This window comes from Stigmatopora nigra, chromosome 1 (genome assembly GCF_051989575.1).
Source record: "Stigmatopora nigra isolate UIUO_SnigA chromosome 1, RoL_Snig_1.1, whole genome shotgun sequence".
Taxonomy (NCBI): domain Eukaryota; kingdom Metazoa; phylum Chordata; class Actinopteri; order Syngnathiformes; family Syngnathidae; genus Stigmatopora; species Stigmatopora nigra.
In genome coordinates this window covers 10,174,505-10,198,008 of record NC_135508.1, presented here as the reverse complement: position 1 = coordinate 10,198,008, position 23,504 = coordinate 10,174,505, and the positions used below count along the sequence as shown (strand labels likewise).

The 23,504-nt window shown below is 39.6% G+C and overlaps 3 protein-coding genes across 3 annotated transcripts; all 3 read left to right on the top strand.

Annotated features, from left to right (window-relative positions):
- Nucleotides 1-801: 801 nt before the first annotated feature.
- On the top strand, nucleotides 802-10,202 carry LOC144196980 (NUAK family SNF1-like kinase 1). The gene is made up of 7 exons (XM_077717503.1): nucleotides 802-1,170; nucleotides 4,476-4,596; nucleotides 4,743-4,894; nucleotides 5,914-5,979; nucleotides 6,623-6,742; nucleotides 7,169-7,301; nucleotides 8,088-10,202. The coding sequence occupies exons 1-7, from the start codon at nucleotides 898-900 to the stop codon at nucleotides 9,191-9,193; spliced, it is 1,971 nt and encodes a 656-aa protein (XP_077573629.1). The 5' UTR covers nucleotides 802-897; the 3' UTR covers nucleotides 9,194-10,202.
- An 871-nt stretch (nucleotides 10,203-11,073) lies between these two features.
- On the top strand, nucleotides 11,074-13,178 carry cfap20 (cilia and flagella associated protein 20). Its single transcript, XM_077717580.1, has 6 exons — nucleotides 11,074-11,438; nucleotides 11,644-11,723; nucleotides 11,795-11,906; nucleotides 11,974-12,162; nucleotides 12,578-12,691; nucleotides 13,031-13,178. Exons 1-6 carry the CDS (start codon nucleotides 11,355-11,357, stop codon nucleotides 13,034-13,036), a joined length of 585 nt encoding a protein of 194 aa, XP_077573706.1. The 5' UTR covers nucleotides 11,074-11,354; the 3' UTR covers nucleotides 13,037-13,178.
- A 608-nt stretch (nucleotides 13,179-13,786) lies between these two features.
- On the top strand, nucleotides 13,787-22,779 carry samhd1 (SAM domain and HD domain 1). The gene is made up of 16 exons (XM_077717524.1): nucleotides 13,787-14,157; nucleotides 14,246-14,312; nucleotides 15,161-15,239; nucleotides 15,797-15,957; nucleotides 16,096-16,211; nucleotides 16,306-16,376; nucleotides 16,544-16,696; nucleotides 16,757-16,857; nucleotides 16,924-17,032; nucleotides 17,433-17,524; nucleotides 18,932-19,047; nucleotides 20,499-20,638; nucleotides 20,894-20,989; nucleotides 21,095-21,199; nucleotides 21,274-21,411; nucleotides 22,085-22,779. Exons 1-16 carry the CDS (start codon nucleotides 13,977-13,979, stop codon nucleotides 22,205-22,207), a joined length of 1,848 nt encoding a protein of 615 aa, XP_077573650.1. The 5' UTR covers nucleotides 13,787-13,976; the 3' UTR covers nucleotides 22,208-22,779.
- The last annotated feature ends 725 nt before the right edge of the window (nucleotides 22,780-23,504 follow it).

Below are 23,504 nucleotides of genomic sequence, written 5' to 3'. Positions count from 1 at the left end.
GTTAGGGGTTAGGGTTAGGGTTAGGGGTTAGGGGTTAGGGGTTAGGGTTAGGGGTTAGGGTTAGGGTTAGGGTTAGGGTTAGGGTTAGGGGTTAGGGGTTAGGGGTTAGGGTTAGGGGTTAGGGTTAGGGTTAGGGTTAGGGTTAGGGTTAGGGTTAGGGTTAGGGCTAGGGTTAGGGTTAGGGTTAGGGTTAGGGTTAGGGTTAGGGTTAGGGTTAGGGCTAGGGTTAGGGTTAGGGTTAGGGTTAGGGCTAGGGTTAGGGTTAGGGTTAGGGTTAGGGGGTTAGGATTAGGGTTAGGGTGTGTTGGGCTGTACCATTGTACTTTTGCCAACACTTTATACAGGTATAGATTTCGCTCCTGGGTATCATTAAGACCTAATTAAACATCGTATGTGACCAACGCCCTGTTGGGATAACAATTTGTTTATCATATGACCTCATGGTCTTTATTTTTTCTTAGATTTTGCGAGACAAATACATTTGTGGCGGCCGGTGGCTTTAGGGGTTATCGTGTCGACCTCACAGCTCTGGGGTTCGGGGTTGAAATCGTTGTCGGTCCACCTATGTGGAGTTTGCATGTTTTTGCCGGGCCTGCATGGGTTATCTCTTATCAAATTTCATTCTGAAAACTGCCCTTTTTCGTTAGTGTACAATGTGATGGAGTTTTTTTTGGAGGGGAGGAAAACTATTTTTGCCTCCTTTGTTGTCGTGACGACAAATCAAGTGGCAGCTCACAGCTGCATATTGACGTGAGGAGACTCCGCCCCCCGGCAACCACGTGTCTTCTTCTCCCAGGCTCCCCCCGACGATTGCCTGTTGCTTGGAAGCTCATTGCAGGCAGCAATGTACTGTTCGCTGCCCCTGCCACACTTTGCTCATCATCTGCTTGTCGGGAGATGGGCAGACGTGATGTGGACAGCCGAGGCGCGATGATCACCGGCGACCGCTCCGAGCTCGGCTGCCGGCAGGCTTCTTCTCCACAGAGATCGGGCGCTCCCCGTCAATGCGGGCTTGACACCGATATGGATGCTGCGGGCCGGCCAGCGATGGAGGTGAAGAAGCATCAGCACAAACACAACTTGAAACACCGCTATGAGCTAATGGAGACGTTGGGGAAAGGCACCTATGGCAAAGTGAAGAAGGCTGTGGACAGAGCAAGCCTCATGACGGTAAGTGTAAGATTGTTATAGTATTGTTATAAGTGTCTTTTAACCAGAAATCTTCAGGTGTTAGGGACATATATAATGACCTTACACACGTCTGGAAGAATGAAGTAGCACATGTTTGTGAGAGTATTTTAGTGGGGGAGAGTGTTTAAACCAGATCATATGGCTCGTGAGCCATATGTGGCTCTTTTGATGGATGTCTATGGCTCGCCGCGAAACTGAGGTAAAATATGGAAACCGCTGGTGAAACGATCAGATAATATGGCATCATTGTACCATTTTAGTTACACTTGTGTGAGTGTTTCAGGAATGTGTATGAACGTTTCATTTGCTTTACTGTCCTAACAATAATTTACACAATTTGCACCATGGAAAAGTTCATTTACGACTGCAAAAATTACCCAAATGGGGTTTGTTAGTGAAGTGTTTGTTAGTGTGAATTTGTCCTCTAACACATCATCTCTTCAATAACTAATACTAAATACTATGCCTGACCTTTGCTGAAATGTATTCTTACATACTCTTGATTTTTTAACTTTTATAGTAATTGCGGACTACACACTTCCAGGAATTATTCCTACATTTACAGATGCTGCACTCAGACAGCGGCACATTTTCTGGCAGAATATTTGACATACTACCTTACATGTAGTGTTTGTATGCAGATGATTGAGTTCATGTTTAGGATGCAGCCCTTGTTTCATTGCGCTACCAGGGAGAGATGCCTTTGGACTGACTCACGCAGCACTTGAACATGAGGATAAACTTTTCCACAATAGGTCTACCTCACAATAGACTATGACTCAACACACCATTTTGTCCTGTCTAAACATTGCATTTAAAATATCATGTCTTAACACGGAATGCGCTGCCAGATTAGTAATTTGATGTGATATCTGCCCTTAATCTGTTGCCGTGCCGTGTGAGGAAGAGACTGCATCCACCTCTGATACCTTTCAGCCTTTGAGGTAAACAAAAGTACCACGTTAGGGATAATCCTGTTTATACATAGACTCAACTGGCACAATTCCTCTGTTCATTTGCTCGATATATTTGTGAAAGATAGGCCATTCATCGGAAGTCTGAGTCGTTATTTAATGAGTTTTGCAGACATGTTTGTCAGTGAGAGTGGGCTAAGTGAGTTTTGGTAGGCCAAGGGTTGTAAATGCTGAATTCCTCGCACCACTTGTGTGCACATACCAAGGATTCTTTGCAACAAAACGGACATTATTTTTGGAAACAGGACTGAGGGGGCTGCTGTTTGATAGTGGCCATGGGGAGAACGCAGTGGAGGTCAGTGCTGCTGTTGTTTTAGGATGTACGCGTCACCAAGTTCACAAATAAAAGAGCCATGACTCGTATTAGGTCATTTTTTTAGGGAAATCGCTCTTACGACCACCTAATGTGTGTTTGTGTGTCAGGCATCTTGTTAGGCTTATTAGAACACAATGGCAGTATGACATTTTAGCATGTTATGCTGGAATTGTGTGTTTTTCCACACAATGAGTGAAATACATCATGCTGATGTTTAAACGACCAGTAACATTTTACAATAAGATTTTAATCACTTAGTAATAACACAACACTTACTCCATGCCTTTCTCTGACTTGGTTATAGATAGCTTTTAAACAATCTAAATATCTTATTACTTGTGCATGACTAACACCCAGATACAGTTCCCCCACTTGTTTATTCCTAGCTCACATACCACACATTATGATGAACAATAAGATATTGTTTGTTGGGCGAATACTTTAGAGGTCACACTGAGACATGACGTATTTTTCACACATTTTCTTCCACATGAGCTCACATATTCATGTGCTGCTTTAAAAATGTTCTCATTGCCCTTAAAGGCTCAACAATACCTAGAAATGTATCACTTCTTCTTGTGCTCATAATCCGAACACAATAATAGCACACAAACACAGACTGAAATGGCACTGTGAGCCACCATTTTCACATTTTGTATTTGTGTCAGAAAAGATGAGCGAGCAAGTTAAGCGTCCATGTGATCCTAGCCCCCTCCCCCCGTCTTTTCCGTCATGCGTCACACAGCTGACCGCCATTTGATACCTTACGTGTTAGACCTATTATCTAAAATTCCACTCATCTAATAGAGATGCGTCATTATTCTGGATGCGAAAACCAATTAAAAAGACGTCCAGACGTTCAGTCGTTGCACACACAAAAACAACAATTCTGCTACAGCTTTGAAAGGTCACATCGGTCTCTGGTGAGTGTTTGTATGGTTATATAAGTGACAGGGGTGATGGAGCGTGTGAATTGTGCCTCAAAATGGTTCGAAGAGTTATGTCTCTCAGCTGAGAAGGCCGAGTTAGGTCGCAGAGGAAAGGCTTGTCGTCCCATGGGAAACTCGTGTTCTAATCTCATTGGAGCCCACAAGATTAGACTAGTGATCCCACACTAGGAAAATTGGCCTTGTTACGTTTGTGCTGGAAAATAAGAAAAATATAAATACTATATACAGGTTATATGCAAAGATATGCTCAGATTCCTCATATTCATATGCAGGTTTGAAATGGAATGATCTGTGATCCACATTAGAAAAAAAACTGACATTGCGACTTATTGGGGGCTCCCCATTTTTTGTTATATTAAAAAGTGATGATTTAAATAGCTCTGTTTGAGAAGACATTAATTGACTCATCGTGGCCATCTTGTCTTCATATAATACAGTTTAATCCGGGCTAAAGGTTCATCTGTGAATGATGGAAGGATCTCTTTCAAAGAGATTTCGGGGCTCATGTTCAATGTCTAGTAGGGCTTTGCGTGTCTGGGTGCTGGTTATGTGTTACATTGTCTCATTGGGGTACAGTAAGCACTTAAGATTAAGGAAAGTCGTGTGAACGCACTCAGCTGTCAACCTTCTGTCGCTGAGCGTATTCACATTCACCACCAAGGCTAAACCCTGTAATCACCTCTAATACGCAGGGATTGTCTTTATGTAGACGTAAGCATCATCATATCTGTAATATTCATTTATATAGCATTATTTTTGTCTGTGTTCAGCTAACCGTTTAGCTGTTCATACAGTATATGTGCTGGAATGTGATTTCTATGTGTTAATGAAGTTTTACAGGGAAGTAATTAATAGAATGATAGATCTACCCTGTAGTAAAAAAATAAAATAAGGGAAACTCACCTTTGTGTAGGTTACTATATTCCTTTGGTATCATGACCGACCACATTTTTTGTTTCTCAACAAACACTATCATTGATGACATGTGATACTGTTTGCTGAAGTGACAGGCTATGAGATTATATGTGTTTTCATTTTTTTTAGGTGGCCATCAAGACAATTCGCAAGGATTGCATCACAGAAGACATTGATAGAATTCACATCCAGAGGGAGATTGAGATAACTTCTTCTCTAATGCACTCCCACATCATACGCTTTCTCGAAGGTGGGGTTTGTTATTATTTTAGTATATAACAGATACTCAACTGTAAGGCTAACCTGACTGTGACCTCTGAATATTTAATGGACTTTGCAGTTATATTTTCTTGAAGAGTGGTATTGATTCCAAATATCTCCCATGTTTCGACTCAGTGTTTGAGAGCCGCGATAAGATTGTGATCGTGATGGAGTACGCCAGCAGGGGAGAGCTGTACGATTACATCCTGGAAAAGAGGAAGCTTTCGGAAACAGAAGCCCGAAACATCTTCAGGCAAATCACCTCGGCTGTCCATTACTGTCACAAGGTTCAAACACACACACAGTGAATCAATGTTTATGTCAACTTGAACTGTTGTGATTTAGTATGCTAGGCATGAGAACAATTACTGCAGCAAATGAGGTATTCAACCATGCAAGCAAATACAGTACCACCAAATCTGCTAAATCCTAATCCTACAAAAAAAAAAACTTAACTTCTGTTCTCTCTGGGTTAAGAACACATTAGGCAGAGATTGTGTGCGTGCAATCACACACTGACACATTTAACAGGCACGTTTTATTTAATCAGCTTTAGTTCTCCTGCCATGGTTGCCATAGGCTCCTCAAATGACTTTATTCTTCATTGGTTAGTATAGTTCTATTTCATAACCAGAAACGTAAACTGATACATTTTACCTAGAGTGGAGGGAAGTTTTTCTAGACATAAATGTCATCCTCCTTCCATTTCTCCTAAAATAGCCGTGTTCCTGTGTGAATATATTTATTATTAAACACTCTTTTAAGACGGAAGCACGGAATGATGTTGCTGAGAGAATGAAAATGTTTTAGAGTAGATTCATTTTAGATTCATCTTGAATCCTTCTTTGGAATATATTCATATTATTTGCAAAACCTAAGCAACAACAATGTTGGTGAACTTCTTTCTTTGTTCTAATGTGCTCCAGATTCAGGTCATACATTTTGTACAGAGCGGCGTCTGAAATCACTGGTCCTTACTTGACCCTAGAGCCAGTGGTCCCCAACCAATGGTCAGCGTTCTTTAGTCATCTTGAAACAGAACTTGAAATAAATATATAATTGAGATCTACCTGTTCAGTACCACTGGAGACAGCCAATGCGTTAGTAGCGAGTCACAAAGCACACTTTAACTTGCCAGTTAGCTGGACCTCAGACATGTCTGGATTCAGCCAAAACTGATGTTATCGACAGTAAGCAGAATGTTAGAAGATTTTAAAACCATGTTGGATCTGACTTACATTAGTTAGGGCTGCATGTTGAGAGAAACCTTATGTTTACAGCATCTTATGTTTGTGATGTCTTGCAGAATGGGGTTGTGCATCGAGACCTTAAGCTGGAGAACATCCTTTTGGATCAAGATTTAAACGTGAAGGTATGGAAAAGCAGTAGCAGCATCAATAATAAAAGATTAATCCTGATAAATTATATCTTGACAGTGATTTTAACATCTTGTACCTACCTGTCTACATTCTTTTCCAGATCTGAAATACTATTAAATAAACTAGAACAAATGACAAACATGATCAGTCACAGTTGTGTAATCAGTGTTTACCAACTAAAAGTTTTGTGAGGAAAAACCTTTTGGCACACTACGCAAATCTACGTGTATACATACTGAAATAATGGAAATTGCATCTGATGTCAAAATGCAGCTCCAACCTGTAGCACGTTGCAACGGAAACAAAGTGTTTAGTATTTATACTCGCGCACACTGATGATTGTGTGTTGTGTGCATGGAAATAATCTATTCTGATAAGGAGAAGCCTCTTTGTTTGTATACGACCTACATGATTGTTCCATTACGTGACTGTGAGCTGTCACACCTCCTTCAACATCTTGTCTCATACATACATAGTATGAGGGTTTTGTTTTTTGTTTGTTTTTTATTTTTAACCCGGAATTTTGTGAAGGTTGAAGCATTTGACACACACATAATAAACACACCAAACAGAAGTCGTATTAGGTCAAACAAAAAAACATTAGAGCTTTTTACAACAACAGTTTTCTCTTTGTAGCTTGCTGATTTTGGCCTTTCCAATCAGTACCAGAGAGGCACTCTACTCCAGACCTTCTGTGGTAGTCCACTCTATGCAGCTCCAGAAATAGTGACTGGGCTACCATACCAAGGACCAGAGGTAGGTCAGATAAACATGGACTATAAAACAAACACGCATTGAATCACAATAGTACATATGAATACATACATTTTAGGATTTTTACTCAAAGCAGTTTAACTGGACAATCACAAACTCATTACTTATTACTGTTGGCCACTCACATTAAAAGACCAACATTTATATGTTGTTAGGGAAGAAGCCCAGCTGCAAATAGAACACATTAGATAATGTAATCTTTTCTAGAGTTCAATATTTTTTAATTTACTTTGAGTTGTGACTTAGTTCATAAAAAAAAAATCAATCAAGTTATATCAGTTTAGAATGGTAAGGAAACGAACGAAATTCTGGACTGCTCAGCTTTTTAAAATGAGAAAACATTTGATGCATTGACCCCAAATGTATCATGCCTCATTTCATTATATACTGTACGCCTCTGTTTCCCAGGTGGACTGCTGGGCATTAGGAGTATTGCTTTATGCACTGGTATATAGCAGTATGCCATTTGATGGGGCCTGTCATTCCAAGCTTAAAGAACAGATTTGCCATGGTCGCTATCGAAGACCCAACATCCCTTCAGGTACACCTTTACACTGTCTTCCACATTGACTGTTACATACAATACCTTCATAAGCGTCCAATTCAATTCAAAGTCTATGAGCCAAGACCCCAGAGCTGTGAGGCTACATTCAGTTAACGCAGGGGTGTCAAACATACGGCCCGCGGGCCGGAACCGGCCCGTCTGGTGGTTTGGTACGGCCCGGGGAAGAAAGCTGCGTTGTATAAAAAAATGGAATTTTCTTTAAAATATGTAGTTCTTGTATTATCCGCTAGGGGGGCGCAGTGTTTTAGTACGTGCAGACAACATGAAAGCAACACTGCGACGGAATTAGGACCACCTTGACCTGGTAAAATGTTGTTCATAATATATTGTACATAATGTAAAAGGAAAATTCTGTTAATAAACATTTTGATAATTTACTCATTCTTTGCACTAATTATTAGTATTAGTGACTAATACAAAGGAATAAAGTGGGTTTATTGTTAGTTCGATGTAATTTTGCAATGAGTTTACTGGTCCGACGCGCTTGATCTCAAATTAAGCTGTATTCGGCCCGCAGACCAAAGGGAGTTTGACACCCCTGCGCTAACCACTCGCACCACCATCCCGCCCTCGGTTAAATCAATCAAAAAAAAAAAAAAAAAACATACTGAACAAATTTCAACAAAATACTTACTTTCAATCAGCTGTCATGTCAAGACAGTCTTGTGGATACAAATTGCAACACCCACAAATGAATGACCAGATATCCATTTATTGGTACATTGTCTTGTCAAATAGCACTTGACTTTTTCTCCCCTCCAGACGCCTGTGCGCTTATCGACTGGTTGCTGACAGTGCGTGTGGATGAAAGGGCCACGATCGAGGATGTAGCCAATCACTGGTGGGTGAATTGGGGATACGAGGAGAGCCTTTGTGACTGCACATCATCATCATCACACCCAGACTGTGCCTCGCCCCTGTTGGCTCGCTACATCGACTGGCAGAATCGGCTTGTCAACAGTTTAGCCTCGGAGCCCGGTCGCCTCCCTGCGGAATCCAACTGTCAACCACTTCACTCGCATTACTTCAGCTTGCCTCTTCGGGCCGAGAGAGGGGGGAAAGTTAGAGCAGGCATGTCTAGCGTGAGAAAATCTCCCAAGGAGAACACCATCTCACAAACTACGCCAAGTGCGTGTGGTGGTGCAGCACAGTCTTCCACGGCATCCTCCGAAAGGAAGAAACCCAAAAGTATTCTTAAACACCAGAGGAGTTTTGAATCGGTTTTGCACAGCTCTTCCAAAGAGGCTCCACCCCCTGGCACTGTGGACCCCAAGCTTTATCAAACACATGCACTTGGTGAGGTCCTGTCTGGCAGTCCACTATCTCCCTGTACATTTACACAGCGTTCCTTGAAAATGCCTAAGAAGGGCATACTTAAGAACCTTTATGAAGGGGACTCAGGTTACGTCATCTCCCCAGTAGGTAGAGAGTCCAGAGAGAGCAATGACGCAGGTGTCCGCTCGAAAAAACAAAATGCATTTGTCCCAGCATCAGAGGACAGTCCAACCATGCACACAGAAGCAGTGAAAAGACGGAAGGGCATTCTTAAACGTAACGGCAAGTTCTCAAGAAGCCTGGAACTCCCAGACGAACCGCATTTACCACCGCCCTCCGATCGGATGACATTCCCAGGTACTTTGCAGCAGTTCCTCCAGGCTAAAATAGGCGTTAATGACCACCACAGCCGGCCCTCCAGTGTAGTAAGCGAAGACAGCCTTTTCTCCAGCGACTCTTTCGACTTGCTGGACCTCAGCACGCATTCACAACGCAGTCTTTTTCCACATGGGGTGCAACACACTACATGTAGCTCAGAGGAGGACCTGAGAGGTGAAACATGTGAAAGTGAAAGACATGAGTTCAATTGGTGATTACATATGTGATGACACACACACATGTGGTGGCTAATTTCAAGAGCTTTTATGGGGAAATAAATGATAAGATTTTTTTCAAAATACAATGTATGTGGTTAGACTATAGAACTGCCTGTGAGTCCTTCTAATGCAAAGCACATTTTCTGGACATATTTGACTTCCTCGAATGGAGAATAGGTCACCGGCAAGTGCACTGTTCTTTCCATGAAGGCACCGAGTTTAGTGCATGTATGGTCAATAGATACTTTAGGTGGGGCATCTTGACACTGGTCTCAAATTAGAATAAGTTTTCCAAACAGTTGCACCTCTGCTCAATTCTTTTAGAGATTAATGCCAATTTCACAGACCTAATTGTATAATTTGAGACAAAATATAGTCAGGAAACAAGTAGGATTTTTTTTAACCTTTACAAAGCATCAGAGGGCAACTGCTATTTTTTTTTTATAAATGAGCATTACATGAAAATCCAGTGCCAATGCATTTCATTGTATTACTTTTTTGAGGAAAAAAATCACTATACCACAAGCATCTAATAAATCACTATCTCAGTTATTTTAAACATATGGTTAAAGTTCTTTTCTGTTAACGTGGTAGGCATCAAATTGAACATTTTAACAAATGATGTGTCAACATCAACAAAAAGCAGGAATTTCATCCCTGAATATCTTATGATAAACTTTTAAAAGATAAAAGCAGATCTGCAACACAATTGTTAAGGCTTGCTGTGTCTGTGTTTCCGTGTAATGTAGAGAGAAAACATTCAGTGCATCCAGTCCTTCTAGTCAAAGCAAGGTAGGTCGTAATGGTTCCAGATATTTCATATGCCACAATTGTTGAGTGCCATATAGGTACAGTCAGTGCCAAAATACTGAATATTGTGTATATTCAAGGGTGAAAAAAGCACATTTTATTCATATTCGATACATGGCGATATACAGTACAGTCACATTACTGACAGTTTATGTACATATGCCTCGTCTATGTACTTAACAAAATAAAAGTTGAAATAACTTCAAACGTCTTTTATATTCAATTTTCTTCAAAGTTGTTTTACAGGAGCTTGGCATTCTCTCAAGGACTTCCAAGATTTAATCAAGTGAGATTGTTATTCACTTCACAGGTATACATTATTGGGTTTAATCGGTGGAATTTCTCGCTTTCACGTTGGGTTTGTGGCCTTCAGTTGTGTTGTGCAGACATTTTTGCAATAAAACTGTTCAAATTCATAATATGAAGACATAAATATCACTTGGCCAAAGAAAAAAGGTTGTTCATAATTAGATTAGTAAAACACCAGAAATCAACGTTGATGGATTTGTTATTTTTACACTAGTTTTGCTGGTGCAGAAACCAGAAATTGCTAGATATCTTAGTAGGGATATCTATCGGTGAGAGAAACAAATACTATTTATGTCACTGAAATGGACAAATAGAATAGCCCTCATTGAAGATGTATGTATCAGTAATATGAGAATTGAGGACGTGCACGAATAGACTGTGGCACCCCCTTGTGGTTTGTTTTTCAATTTGTATTCAAGTTATACAAACAGTAGGAGGGGGTCACAATACTTTTGAGTTCTTTTTGACATTTTTTTCTTTCAACCGTGCTATACAACCCAAGAGTCTTTGTTTAATTAATTGGAAAATATTTCATTATTATCATTATTTACAGGTAAAAACACATTCAGCATGAACTTTGGCAGTGTTGGGACGCTAATCCACGTCAACTGAAATATATTAGTAAGCACATTATATTATAATGTAATTCAATATCACTTCCTATTCGAGAAAGCTAAATGGGGACATTTGTCGTATGATTGTTCCCTCTCGTTTCCCAAATGGTTGCCATGGAGATGTGAGTTCGTCAACAATAACGATCCGCAGTGAACGAACAACAATGGATAAAAAGTTCCTAGCGACACCAAAACAGAAGGCCTTTATAGCTAAATTGGCAAATGAATAGTTGATATTCAATACAGAAAAAGTGATGTTGGCGTTTTTTTTCTTCCTCTACAAAGGTTAAGCTGTGTATTTTTGGACTACGGAACGTTGTATTTGCTTGATAGTACACGGAAGCCTCAAGGACGGAACGCGTCCAAACTGGAGTGTGTTTCCGTAGCTCACCAATCCCGTGCTTTCCGACAGAAGACCGCAAATCATGTTCAAAAATACTTTCCAAAGTGGTTTTCTTTCGATATTGTATAGTATCGGAAGCAAGCCTCTTCAGATATGGGATAAAAAGGTAAATCGACTCTTGGACGCAGTTGATAGCTTCATTGTGCCCCCTCTCGCTATGCTAATATATCATCCTTATTATTGTTTCTTAATTGATCATGCAGGAGATATTTGTTTAAAATTCTATATGTGTGGTTTTCCCCACTAACCTCGCTTCTAGACTCCAAAGTTTGGGAGTTATGACTTTGTATTGTGTTTCCCCCGCGTTACAGGTGAGAAATGGTCACATCAAGCGAATTACTGATAATGACATTCATTCACTGGTTTTGGAGGTCGAAGGGACAAACGTCAGGTGTGTCCACCTACAACAGCTGCTCTTTTTGACCTTATTTTATAACTCCTTTTTTCTCTTCCTCTCTGCAGTACTACCTACATAACTTGCCCAGCAGACCCAAAGAAGACACTGGGCATCAAGTTGCCTTTTCTTGTTATGATAATCAAAAATTTAAAGAAGTATTTCACATTTGAAGTCCAGGTACAGAAAAGTAGCAATCATATTCAGAGGACAGAGAAGAAAGCCATGTCTCAATTTCTCCTTTCAGGTGTTGGATGATAAAAATGTTCGACGGCGGTTCCGGGCGAGTAACTACCAGAGCACAACAAGGGTCAAGCCGTTCATCTGCACTATGCCGATGAGACTTGATGATGGCTGGAATCAGATACAGTTCAATCTGTCAGATTTCACAAGGAGAGCCTATGGAACCAATTATATTGAGACGTTGCGTGTCCAAGTGAGTTTACAGAGCACAAGCAGGAAAAATGAGATAACATAGAAAGAAGATGGTCAATTGCAATTATACCAAAATTGTGTTGAGTCATCATCATATGTGCAACTTGTGCTAAAATTCTAAAATCAACCATTTTTTTTTGGTCCAAGGAGAAATCTGTCATCTGATCTAAATTATTATGGTCCTTATATCCAATGTGTGCACACATGTTAAGTGGTATTTTCTGGGTTGTATATGTAGTACTACTTAGCTGAGATAGTCTCTTGGACCTCCGTGACTTTTTTTTTTTTTTTAGGAAAAGTGCCAAAGAAGATGAATGCATCCTTCTTTTTCTTTTTTTTAATTGTGCAATTACAATGCTTTTGGCCATTCCCACACTGAGTAGCTAATTTTGATTTGAATGTCTATTGTCTTTCAGATTCATGCCAACTGTCGTATTAGGAGAGTGTACTTCTCAGACAGGCTTTACTCTGAGGATGAGCTCCCAGCAGAGTTTAAACTCTATGTCCCTGTTCAGAGCCAGAAGGCTAAGGTGAGAAACATACTTTCAGTACTGTTTTGTTTCTATACATTGTACAGTAATCCCTCGAATATTGCGGTCAATGTTGACCAGACATAGCCGTGATGATCGAAAAATCGTCAAGTATGAGCACCCCTGTTATAACTTTTTTTTTTCTTCAATGCTGATCCTGGTAGCAAAAGTGGTTTCTGCTTACAAGTTTGAGCATGGATTTTCACATTTTCATGAATTTAAAAAAGAAAAAAAAACTAGTGAAAGTGAAGCAATAGGTGAAGATGTAATAATTGAGGGATTACTGTATTGTTATTTCATTAGTGAATGTAAACAACAAATCTGTATTTTTCCTTGCAGCAGTAGAAGTCCTGAACAACATGTACACTTTCCCCAAAGGTGATGCATGTTTTAGCTGTATATAATAATGTGTGGGTGGGTGTAGTCACATGATTGTTTATGTTGTTTTATTGGGTTTTTTATATTTGAATAAAAGAGAACCAGAGTATTTTGTCTGTTGCTTCTTTGTTAATCAAAGTGAATTTTCATAATAATCAACCAAGGTCTCCAAACTAGACACCATTTGATTGTAGCTTGGCTGCTACGAAATGTAGATAGAGCTACATTTACTGATGACATCTTACTATAATTAAAGCTGATCAGGGGTTATTTTTATGTGGAAATTTATAGTGCTATTACTAACCACGAATATTCTGTTTCACCATACCTAACTATTTTGATTGTAGCACCTGAGTGCCCCCCTCCCTGAAATCTTTGTGAGGATAAACGATACAAAAAAATAAATGGATTTATGAATACTTTTATATTCTCTGCAAACGTCACTTTTTATGCCTTGTCTCCGCCCATTGTATTAAACGCTACTCTAGACCGAACGAAGTTTCCGTGTATGTGAGAAGTTATTAACCGGAAGTATCATACAATATTTGGAAACATTAATTATCTTAAACAAAGGAGATGACTCGATTAGTAATCTGACCTGTCATTCGCATAAAATATATATTTGTGGAATACAAACAATATCTGTTGAATATTTTTATGCAATTGCACGTATAATGTCGAGTTGCAACGCCCATTTGTTTTATTTCGAAAAGAGCAACCGGATACTAAACACTTAGTGGATCTTTCAAGCTTGTTGCGAGGAAAAGAAAAGAAGAAAACCGGTACATTTAATTCGCTTTGAGTCACTTGTATTTTCTCTGTCCTAGGCGAAGACCATCTGCAAATTCAACTGGCCGTACCCTGCAACTTTGTCAAATTCCTTGTAGTTTTCGCCCGAAACATCCACATGGCGAGCCGCAAACGAAACCTGGGGACGGTGATGAGCCACGGGGATATCTTCCAAACGCCGGACAAGAGAATGGCAGTCGAGCGTACATCAGATTTGGACGTGTCCGATTGGGGAATACAAGAAATATGTCTGTACCTCCGAAAAGAAGGTTTTGAAAAGTGGGAACCACTGTTCAGAGGTTGGTGTCATCTAATATTGCTGCTATGACTGTAGTTTATGATATTGATTCTGCTAAATGTCAACAACATTTTTTTTGTTGTTGTCAGAACATAACGTTACCGGCGTCAAACTGAAATCTATAAAGACGGATGAGCTGGAAAAAATGGGAATAAAGTGAGTCTATCTTCGTATTTTTTAAAGAACAGGGTGAACATTTGTTGTTTGGTTTTTTTTTTTTTTTGTTTTGGCTACCATTCTGCCCGGTTAAACCAGTACGTAGACTCAACAAACAATAGGGTGACCATGGTGATCATCAACAAAGAACAGGGTTGATTTTTTTTGTTTTGGCTACCATTCTGCCCGGTTAAACCAGTACGTAGACTCAACAAACAATAGGGTGACCATGGTGATCATCAACAAAGAACAGGGTGACCATTCATGTAGGAATATTTGTTGTCTTTTAACATTTTCGCCTTAATTACCACAAAGAGCACAAGGAATAATTATTGGTAAAAGGTACCAACCATAGGTCTATAACTCTCCGAAGTAGGGCTGGGGACCTCTGGGTTTCTTCTGATATGAATATCTCACAATACAGCTGTACAGTTTTAGATATATGAGTCCGGAAATGATTATATAATGCAACTATATTAAAGAGAAAACTAAGCTTTATGAAAATGGAATAAATAATAATGTATTTGTTTTGCTTTATTGGGGTCAATCTATCAAACGTATCTTCTCACTAATTCAAAGAACAGTCATCTTCTTAACCACTTATTCTCACAAGGGTGCTAGAGCCTATCCTAGCTAACTACGTGCACTAATTAGGCAGGATGTCAGGATGTCCCTACATTGGTGGACAAGCGAAATTGTAGGGCTCAAGAAGATGACAGCCAGAGTGTCTTATAGGAGTAGAAATCCAATGAAACCATAATTTATGCATGGAAGGATTATCTGTCTTGTGCTCATATTTTGCAGCTGGTTTTAAATCACCTTTGAGTCTTTTTTTTCTTTTTCTCAAGGTCTGTTGGTGATCAACTGCAAATCCTACAAAGCCTGAGGAAGTTGTATGACTTAGAAGGGGGTCCTCAAACAAATAAGGTACATCTTCTTCATCGATTCAAGACAAACGAGAAATAGCCTAACCAAAAAGTTGTATTCATGCTGGTTAAACCACAAAGTTGTGGAAGGGGCGGTTCATAAACAAGAGCAGGCTTTGACACTTGGAAAAATGCAACCATATTAAATATTTTGGAGGAATCCAAACCTTATTGGTAGTGTTTGCCTGCCATAGATGCTTACATAAAAAAGATCCGGGCCAATGACTTGGACCAAACTGTCAATAAAAAAAAAAAAAAAAACCTTAATCACAGAAATGATTGGATTGGATTGGATTGGATAACTTTATTCATCCCGTATTCGGGAAATTACATTGTGGCAGGTAGCAAGAGGGTGATTAGACAGAATAAACAGCATCAATCATTAAAATCATCAAATCATTAAAACATAAAAGCCGCAAAACACAAAACGAACAAGAGTGGACAAAGCTACCGTGGCCGCCGGCTGCCGCTTAAACAACAACAACAACAATACAAATCATCATGACCAACTCATGACATTTCATGCGTCACCATTCATTATTTCCCACCGCCTGCCAGGTGTTTAATGATCCCATCCATGGGCACGTGGAGCTACACCCACTTCTTGTCAAAATCGTTGATACCCCTCAGTTCCAGAGACTCCGTAATATCAAGCAGTTGGGAGGGGCCTACTTTGTGTTCCCTGGAGCCTCCCACAACCGCTTTGAGCACTCCATTGGGTACGTACATATGTGTATATGAGTATTATCACTCACTGATTGTATAACTCCTGGACTGGGCAATGGATTAAATAGATTTTTTTTTCCCTACCCGTATTATCCACCCAGACATTATATGTGTTTTCTTTGTGTGCCCAGAGTATGTTACCTGGCAGGGCAACTTGTGAATGCACTGGATAAGAGGCAGCCAGAACTTCTCATTACCCGAAGGGACATTCTCTGTGTGCAAATTGCTGGGCTCTGTCATGATCTGGGTACATTTGGCATCCACTTTGGTTGTGGTCTGATTTTTGTAAAGGGAAGTGAAAGAGACCAAGCCAATGACTCTTGCTGCATTTTTACCCTCAGGACATGGGCCTTTTTCACACATGTTCGATGCTAAATTCATCCCCAAAGCACGCCCTAACATTTCCTGGAAGGTAACTTGTCATGGAAACTTTTGGTAATCGTAAGTTGACTAGTAACAGGAGCTAAAAAACATAATCGTGCCATATAAACAGTGTTTTAAGCTTTAGCTGCAAAAATGAAAATGTCCATCCCTCTCCTAAGGCTAATCAGTCACTTTTATCAATCAATCCATTTTCAGCACGAGAAAGCATCGGTTGACATGTTTAACCACCTGCTTACCAAAAATAATATGAGGACACTGTTGAAAGAACATGGCTTGGTTCTGCCTACCGACCTGGTCTTCATCGAGGAGCTGATTGCAGGACCTCAAGACATAGGGACATTCCAAGAGGTCGTATTAATGTCAGAACTTGTTTGAACAAAGTTACATGTGTGATGTCCGTCTTTACAGTGGCCCTATAAAGGCCGTTCAAAGGATAAATCCTTCCTCTATGAAATTGTGGCGAATAAAAGAACTGGGATTGACATGGACAAATGGGACTACTTTGCCAGGTGTGTCTTGCAAATATTACGCCCACATGCGCCTAAGTTCAACTTTATCTTGACTTCTTTTGTCAGGGACTGTTACCACCTGGGAATCCAAAACAACTCGGACTACCGTCGCTACCTCAAGTTTGTGAGGGTCTGTGAAGTCGACGGAGAGAAGGTCATCTGCACTCGTGACAAGGTGCAGTACTTCCAAACCAGGCTTTTTTTTAATTCATTTATTTATTTTTATCTAGCCTAAGACCACCACGTCAGCGGGTTGGCTTAGGCTAAGTCAACGAGGTTGAGGATCCAAAGATAATTGCAATACAATTCCAATTAGTAAAATCTTTTTTTTTTTTCTCCATTCAAAAAAACTGTTCGGGAAAAAAAAAATCTCCTTGAAATTTAAGCAATCTTAAACTGTGGGTTGACAATCCAACTGTTGTAAATGATGACATATATTAGTTTGGAACATTGTAAGAGTCAAATAATGTTTAAGAATAACTCTCAATATCCTTTCTGTGTGAATTGTTTTCTCTTGTTAGTCTCTTTTAAAGAAAAAAAGCTTTCTTAATTTTATGGGGTATTCTTGTTGACAGGAAGTGAACAATCTCTATGATATGTTTTACACCCGTAACTGTCTCCACAAGAGAGCCTACCAACACAGGGTGTGCACGATCATAGAAACCATGTGAGTACCTACCATTTGCACATTTTTCTTGTTGTTTTGGAAGGTACTGGTAAAAAAAAAAAAAAATTAAAAAGAGACAGATGGTTCTGTTGAAAATTTGGGTATCGCCAGACGTACCCAAGGAGTTAAAAATGTGGCCTGGGGGAAACAAGGCTAATTTTGCCTTCTTCCAAAAAAACCTTAGCACGTTCAATTAGTCACTGTGATCGTAAGTGTTATGAAATATAGGTAACTCACTCACAGGTTGCAATTTTTTGCAAGTCTATTAGATTGCACAGATGTTTTAAAACATGATACAGGACCCCTGCCAATGTTTCCTTGCCCAGAAAGTGTACATTCTGTTAAAGCAGTGGTGTCAAACATACGGCCCGCGGGCCGCATCCGGCCCGTCTGGTGGTTTGGTACGGCCCGGGGAAAAAAGCTGCATTGTATAAAATAAAAAAAGATTTTTCTTTTACATGTGTAGTTCTTGTATTATCCGCTAGAGGGCGCAGTGCTTTAGTACGTGCAGACAACATGAAAGCAACACTGCGGCGGAACTAGGACCACCTTGACCTGGTAAAAGGTTGTTCATAATATATTGTTCATAATGTAAAAGGGAAATTCTGTTAATAAACATTTTGATAATTTACTCATTCTTTGCACTAATTATTAGTATTAGTGACTAATACAAAGGGAAAAAGTGGGCTTATTGTTAGTTCTATGTAATTTTGCATTGAGTTTACTGGTCCGGCCCGCTTGATCTCAAATTAAGCTGTATTTGGCCTGCAGACCAAAGGGAGTTTGACACCCCTGAGTTAAAGGAAGTAGAATACTATTAGTGCTGTCCCCCTGCCGGGCAGTGATAGAAGGGCTCATTGCAATTTTGGGAAGCCATCGTCCGGCATTGGTGCTGTACTTTCAGTTGGTCTCTCCTGGTTTGGTTAATGTAAACAGCTTGCATTTTTCATGACTCATGGCTGGGACAGCTAGATATCTGCTAAGAATAGCCAAAGTATGTCACCACAGGCTTGGCTGTCTCACAAGATAGGTCGCAAGTCAACATTTGGAGATTGCCAATGCTCTCTCCCCGTCACATGCTATTGCGCAAACACACATATTTGACAACTCTTTTGCAATGCATCTTGTTGTAAAACATCAGTGCAATTACTTGAATCATCATTAATAATACAATGAGCAAAGCATTCTTCATTACAGGCAAAGGTATAGAGCTTGATAGGTCTCCTTTATTATAGCAAACAAAGCGGTCTATATTGCAGCTAATCTTTGATCAATGACACTTATATTTACACAATTCCTACATATATGCATTTTATTTAGTTAGGTCATGTACTTTTACCGAAAACCCCATAAAATGGGATTCCTTCAGTTTTTGGTCGTAATAAAATGATGAATGTCCCCACACAGGATCAACGAGGCCTTTTTGAAGGCCGATAAGCACATTCAGGTCCAAGGCTCAGGGGGAAAGATGTTCACGCTATCCACAGCCATAGATGACATGGAGGCCTACACAAAGCTGACAGGTTCATTTCTCCCACAGTGCACACTTTGAGATCCACCACGTCTATGTATCTATCCTTTTTTGACCAGCTGCCAATGTTCCCTCTAAGCTGCGCACTACTCTCGTCGTCTCTGCGCAGCAGCAATCATATGGCACGCAGTAAATAAAATCCACACATTTTTTCTCCCCTTTTCCCCATGATGGTGCCATTCACGGGGCAGCCAGTGGTAGTAGCTCTGTCCACACTTATGTTTTTCGTCTTTTACAGCATGTTTTACATGAAAATTTGGAGGGAACATTGACAATTCATCTGCTTATGACAGGTGTGATACTGGTGTGCCCATAGCGAGCAATGATGATGTCGCTCACAGTGGCACTCAGAGAAGTTGTCTTTCTGCCCTGACCAACAAAAATTCAGAGGGAAGATTGTCAGCCGCCTACTGTTTTTTTTAACAACAGAATTGACTCTAATCACATTCTGTACAAATTAGTGAAAGATGAAATTCTTTAACAATATGTGGAAGCTATCACATTTTTATGTACCGTATTTTCACGACTATAAGGCGCACCGCATTATAAGGCGCACGCTCAATGAATGACATTTTTCCATATATAAGGCTCACTGTATTATAACGCGCACTGTATTATAAGGCTCACTGTATTATAAGGCACACTGTTTATTTTGGAAAAAAATTAAGACTTAAGTGTGCCTTATAGTCGTGAAAATATGGTAATTGCTATTGACTTCCAGGTATGAAGCACTCACTACACAGTCACCTCTAGAGCCAGCCGTTGTTGATGTTTTTGATTTTTTGTATAAAATCTTGCAGAGGGAGAGGAGCTATGTGATGGAAGATTTTGTAAACTAAGATTGGCAGCTGCATATTTAACAGAATTGTCCCCATTCAGGCGTTTGTGTTTTTTTAATATCTGACAGTGGTGGTTTTTCGTTTTTGGTTCTCAGTTTTTTCCATATATATGGCGCACTGGATTATAAGGCGCACTGTCTATTTTGGAGAAAATTTAAGACTTTTAAGTGCGCCCTATAGTCGTGAAAATACGGTAACTTGTTTTTGCCTGTGATTGTGGTTGCCATTCCCCCGTTCTATTTCCTTCAACTTTACTAACCTTGCCAACACACCTTGCCTCTATGTGATGATAAGTGCGTGTTCGAGCAGTTAATCAAAATGATAACAAAAGTTGAATATTTCAGTGGATACTTATGTTGGTGAAAATCCATGCATTTTTTCCCTTCATGATTGTGCAAATATCACACTTTTTCCTCATGAAAAAGATAGCACACTGCTTCTTTGCTTTATCAACAAGTTCTTTTGTTAATGTTTATCAATTTAGCCTACATAGATATCGAATCATCTCATTAACACAAAACAAATATTTCACATTCTAGTTTCTTGGTGTTTATTGGATACATTTTGGAATTTGATCAAATTCTCTCTCTGTCCTTACCTGTAGATAATGTATTTCAAGAAATATTGCACTCATCAAAGCCGGAGCTGGCTGCGGCACAGGAGATTCTACAGAATATTCTTTTTCGGCGCCTTTACAAATGTTTGGGTCAAACACAGGCGAAACATTATCTGGAAGTCACCCAGGTTTCTGTGTGTGTGTCTGTGTGTGTATGCGTTGTCTCCAACACTTAAAATGCAAAAAAAAAAAAAAAAAAAAACAATACCAAGCCATCTTCTTGAACATATTTTTTCCTTTCATCTTAATAGCATATACATTGAGAGTTTTTAAAGACATTTAAACTGAGAACATAAAAAAGACAACAAAAGCATGCATAGACACAGAAAATGTATAGAAACTTCCATTGCCATTGACTCATTGTCATTGCTTTCTTTGCCAAGGAAAAGACTCGTGAGTGGGAGAAGGACTTGGCCGAGGCAGTCCCTCAGACTGGTTCCCTCGGAGTCAATCTACTTCCTGAAGACTTCGAAGTTAGCGTGAGTTTCCTACTTGATTTTTGCCTGTCTTTGTGCCGGGTTGTTGCTTTTTACCTTGTCTTCCAATTTCTCAGCCCCAATCTTTCAAATCTCCCAACATTTTAGGTCATTCAAATGGACTATGGGATGAAGAATGAAAACCCAATCGACAATGCGCGTTTCTATTGTAAGACTGACCCCACCAAAGCTGTTCCGATCTATAAGAGCCAGGTCAGAACAACCCCTAAAAAAATGTTTACCTGAGCTACTCAAGTAACAAACACCTTTTGCTGGCAATCTGTCAGGTGTCCAAGCTTCTACCTGAACAATTTGCAGAGCAAATGATCAGAGTGTACTATAAGAAAATGGATGGTGAAAGCCTGAAGGCAGCCAAGAAGCACTTTGTGCAGTGGTGCATCAACAACAACTTCTCAAAACCTCAGGTAATTTTTAAAATTTTCTATGTCTGAAAGAGTTGAGACTTCAGTGAAATCTTGGGGTGGGACATCAAAACTAAAGCCATCAGATATTATGCTGTTTTAATCAACCGACCAATAGAAAACTATCTGCAAGACCGAATTGAACAGTCTAACAACACCTTTATCATAATAATTTTGTTTAATGAATTCAATCGGTTTGGTAAAACTTGTCTCAAAATGTTTTGTGTGTGTGTGTTTTCTCTCCATCATAAGAGGTGTAAAAATAATTCAGTAGCATACTTAAATACTTGGAGCAACTATCTTTCACAAACTCATTTATACAAGCTGTTGTCTGTCCACTTGAGGAATTCCTCCTTACCTCTAGTAATCGTACATGGAGGCACGAGGGCGCTGTTTCCCAGCTCAAGGCCCAAATGTAGTTTTTTTCATATTTAGAATCCTGCATTTAAGCAAGACTGCACTAGAAACTGAGAAAATGGTACAGTATGTTATTCAAATATAAAATATGTTTACTTTAGTGCTAAATTAGGTTTCAGAAATAAGTTGATATTAAAGAAAATCACAACAATCGTCTGAAAGTGTAGTATCAGAATTCAATCATGATACAAATCCTATCGCCAGATATGAGGCAATTCACACCTCTTGTAAATACTAGTCTTCTATCTGTAATGCACAGGACGGCGATGTAATTGCACCTGAATTGACTCCTCTGAAAGCGAGCTGGGTTTCCAGTAAAGAGGCAAGGCATGATGGTGATGATGAAGATTTGGCCTGTAGAAAGTCTCTTTTTCAGAAATAGGACAGTTGTTTGTAACTTTGACTTAATGGTGCGGCAAAGTGCTTTTTTAAGGGGACCCCTGAGAAAAGAACTATGCACTTATCACACAATTTTTAAAGTAAATTCATGGGGTTATACTCTGTTTTTTTAAATCAACCGAGAACTTCTGCTACAGGGTGGTTTTAATTTAATCTATTTAATTGGATTTTTATTATTTTGGGATAAGTTATAGTTTTACATGGTGTATGTGTAACAGACAACTAGAAAGCAGACTGTAAAAAAGGGTATTTTTATGGAAGAAATGCTACAGAATGTTCTATATCAAACTATTGTCTGCTTTTATTAAGAGTGTATTTGGGTTTGTCTGTGCTTTTTATGCCTTTATCTCTTCATTTGAAAGTTAATGTGCAATAATTTCATCTCGGTTGTTGGGAATTTTTTTTATCTCTTGCAAAAACTACATTACAAAAAAACATTTGTGCATCATCATCAAAATAAGGTTGCCAACAAATTGTTTAAATAATGTATCCTGCATTAAAAAAAAAACTCATATAACAAATAAACCTGATCAACCAATCGGATGAATAGCTAAATACATTTTTGTTGTGATTTATTGTACATCTACTTTTTTATATTTAGCAAAATACTACAAAATCTTTTTGTTGTCATTTATTGGACATCTACTTTTATATTTAGCAAAATACTACAAAATCTTTTTGTTGTCATTTATTGGACATCTACTTTTTTATATTTAGCAAAATACTACAAAATTTACCTTGGAGCAAAAGAAACGTTTGCCTTTAAGTCTTCTCTCTGGTTATTATACAAACGTGTGCAGCATCACAGTTAATTTGCTAAAACACACACACACACACACACACACACACACACACACACACACACACACACACACACACACAGTGGCATTCTTTCATCTTCAACCTGTGGCACTGTGGATAGGTATGAACAGGAATACCAACACGCATACACTGCACAGGCACAAGCAAGGCCATCAGCTTGCCAGTATTTTTATAATCTTCATCCTCTCTGACCTGTTGCTCCCCTCCTGGCGCCAGTGGTCTCAGCCCTCCCTCTGTGATGCCTCCGCCTTACACACTCACTCACACACACTCACTCACATACACACACACACACACACACACACACACACACACACACACAGTGCTGTACACTGCAGCTCTTGCAAGGGTAATTGAGACCAGCTGTTGCAAGGTGCCTCTTCCCTCAGCTCTGCACCCCTTCCCCGCTGCTGCACTTGCCTTCTTGAGCCGCCACCCCACCCCCTAAAAAAACAGGC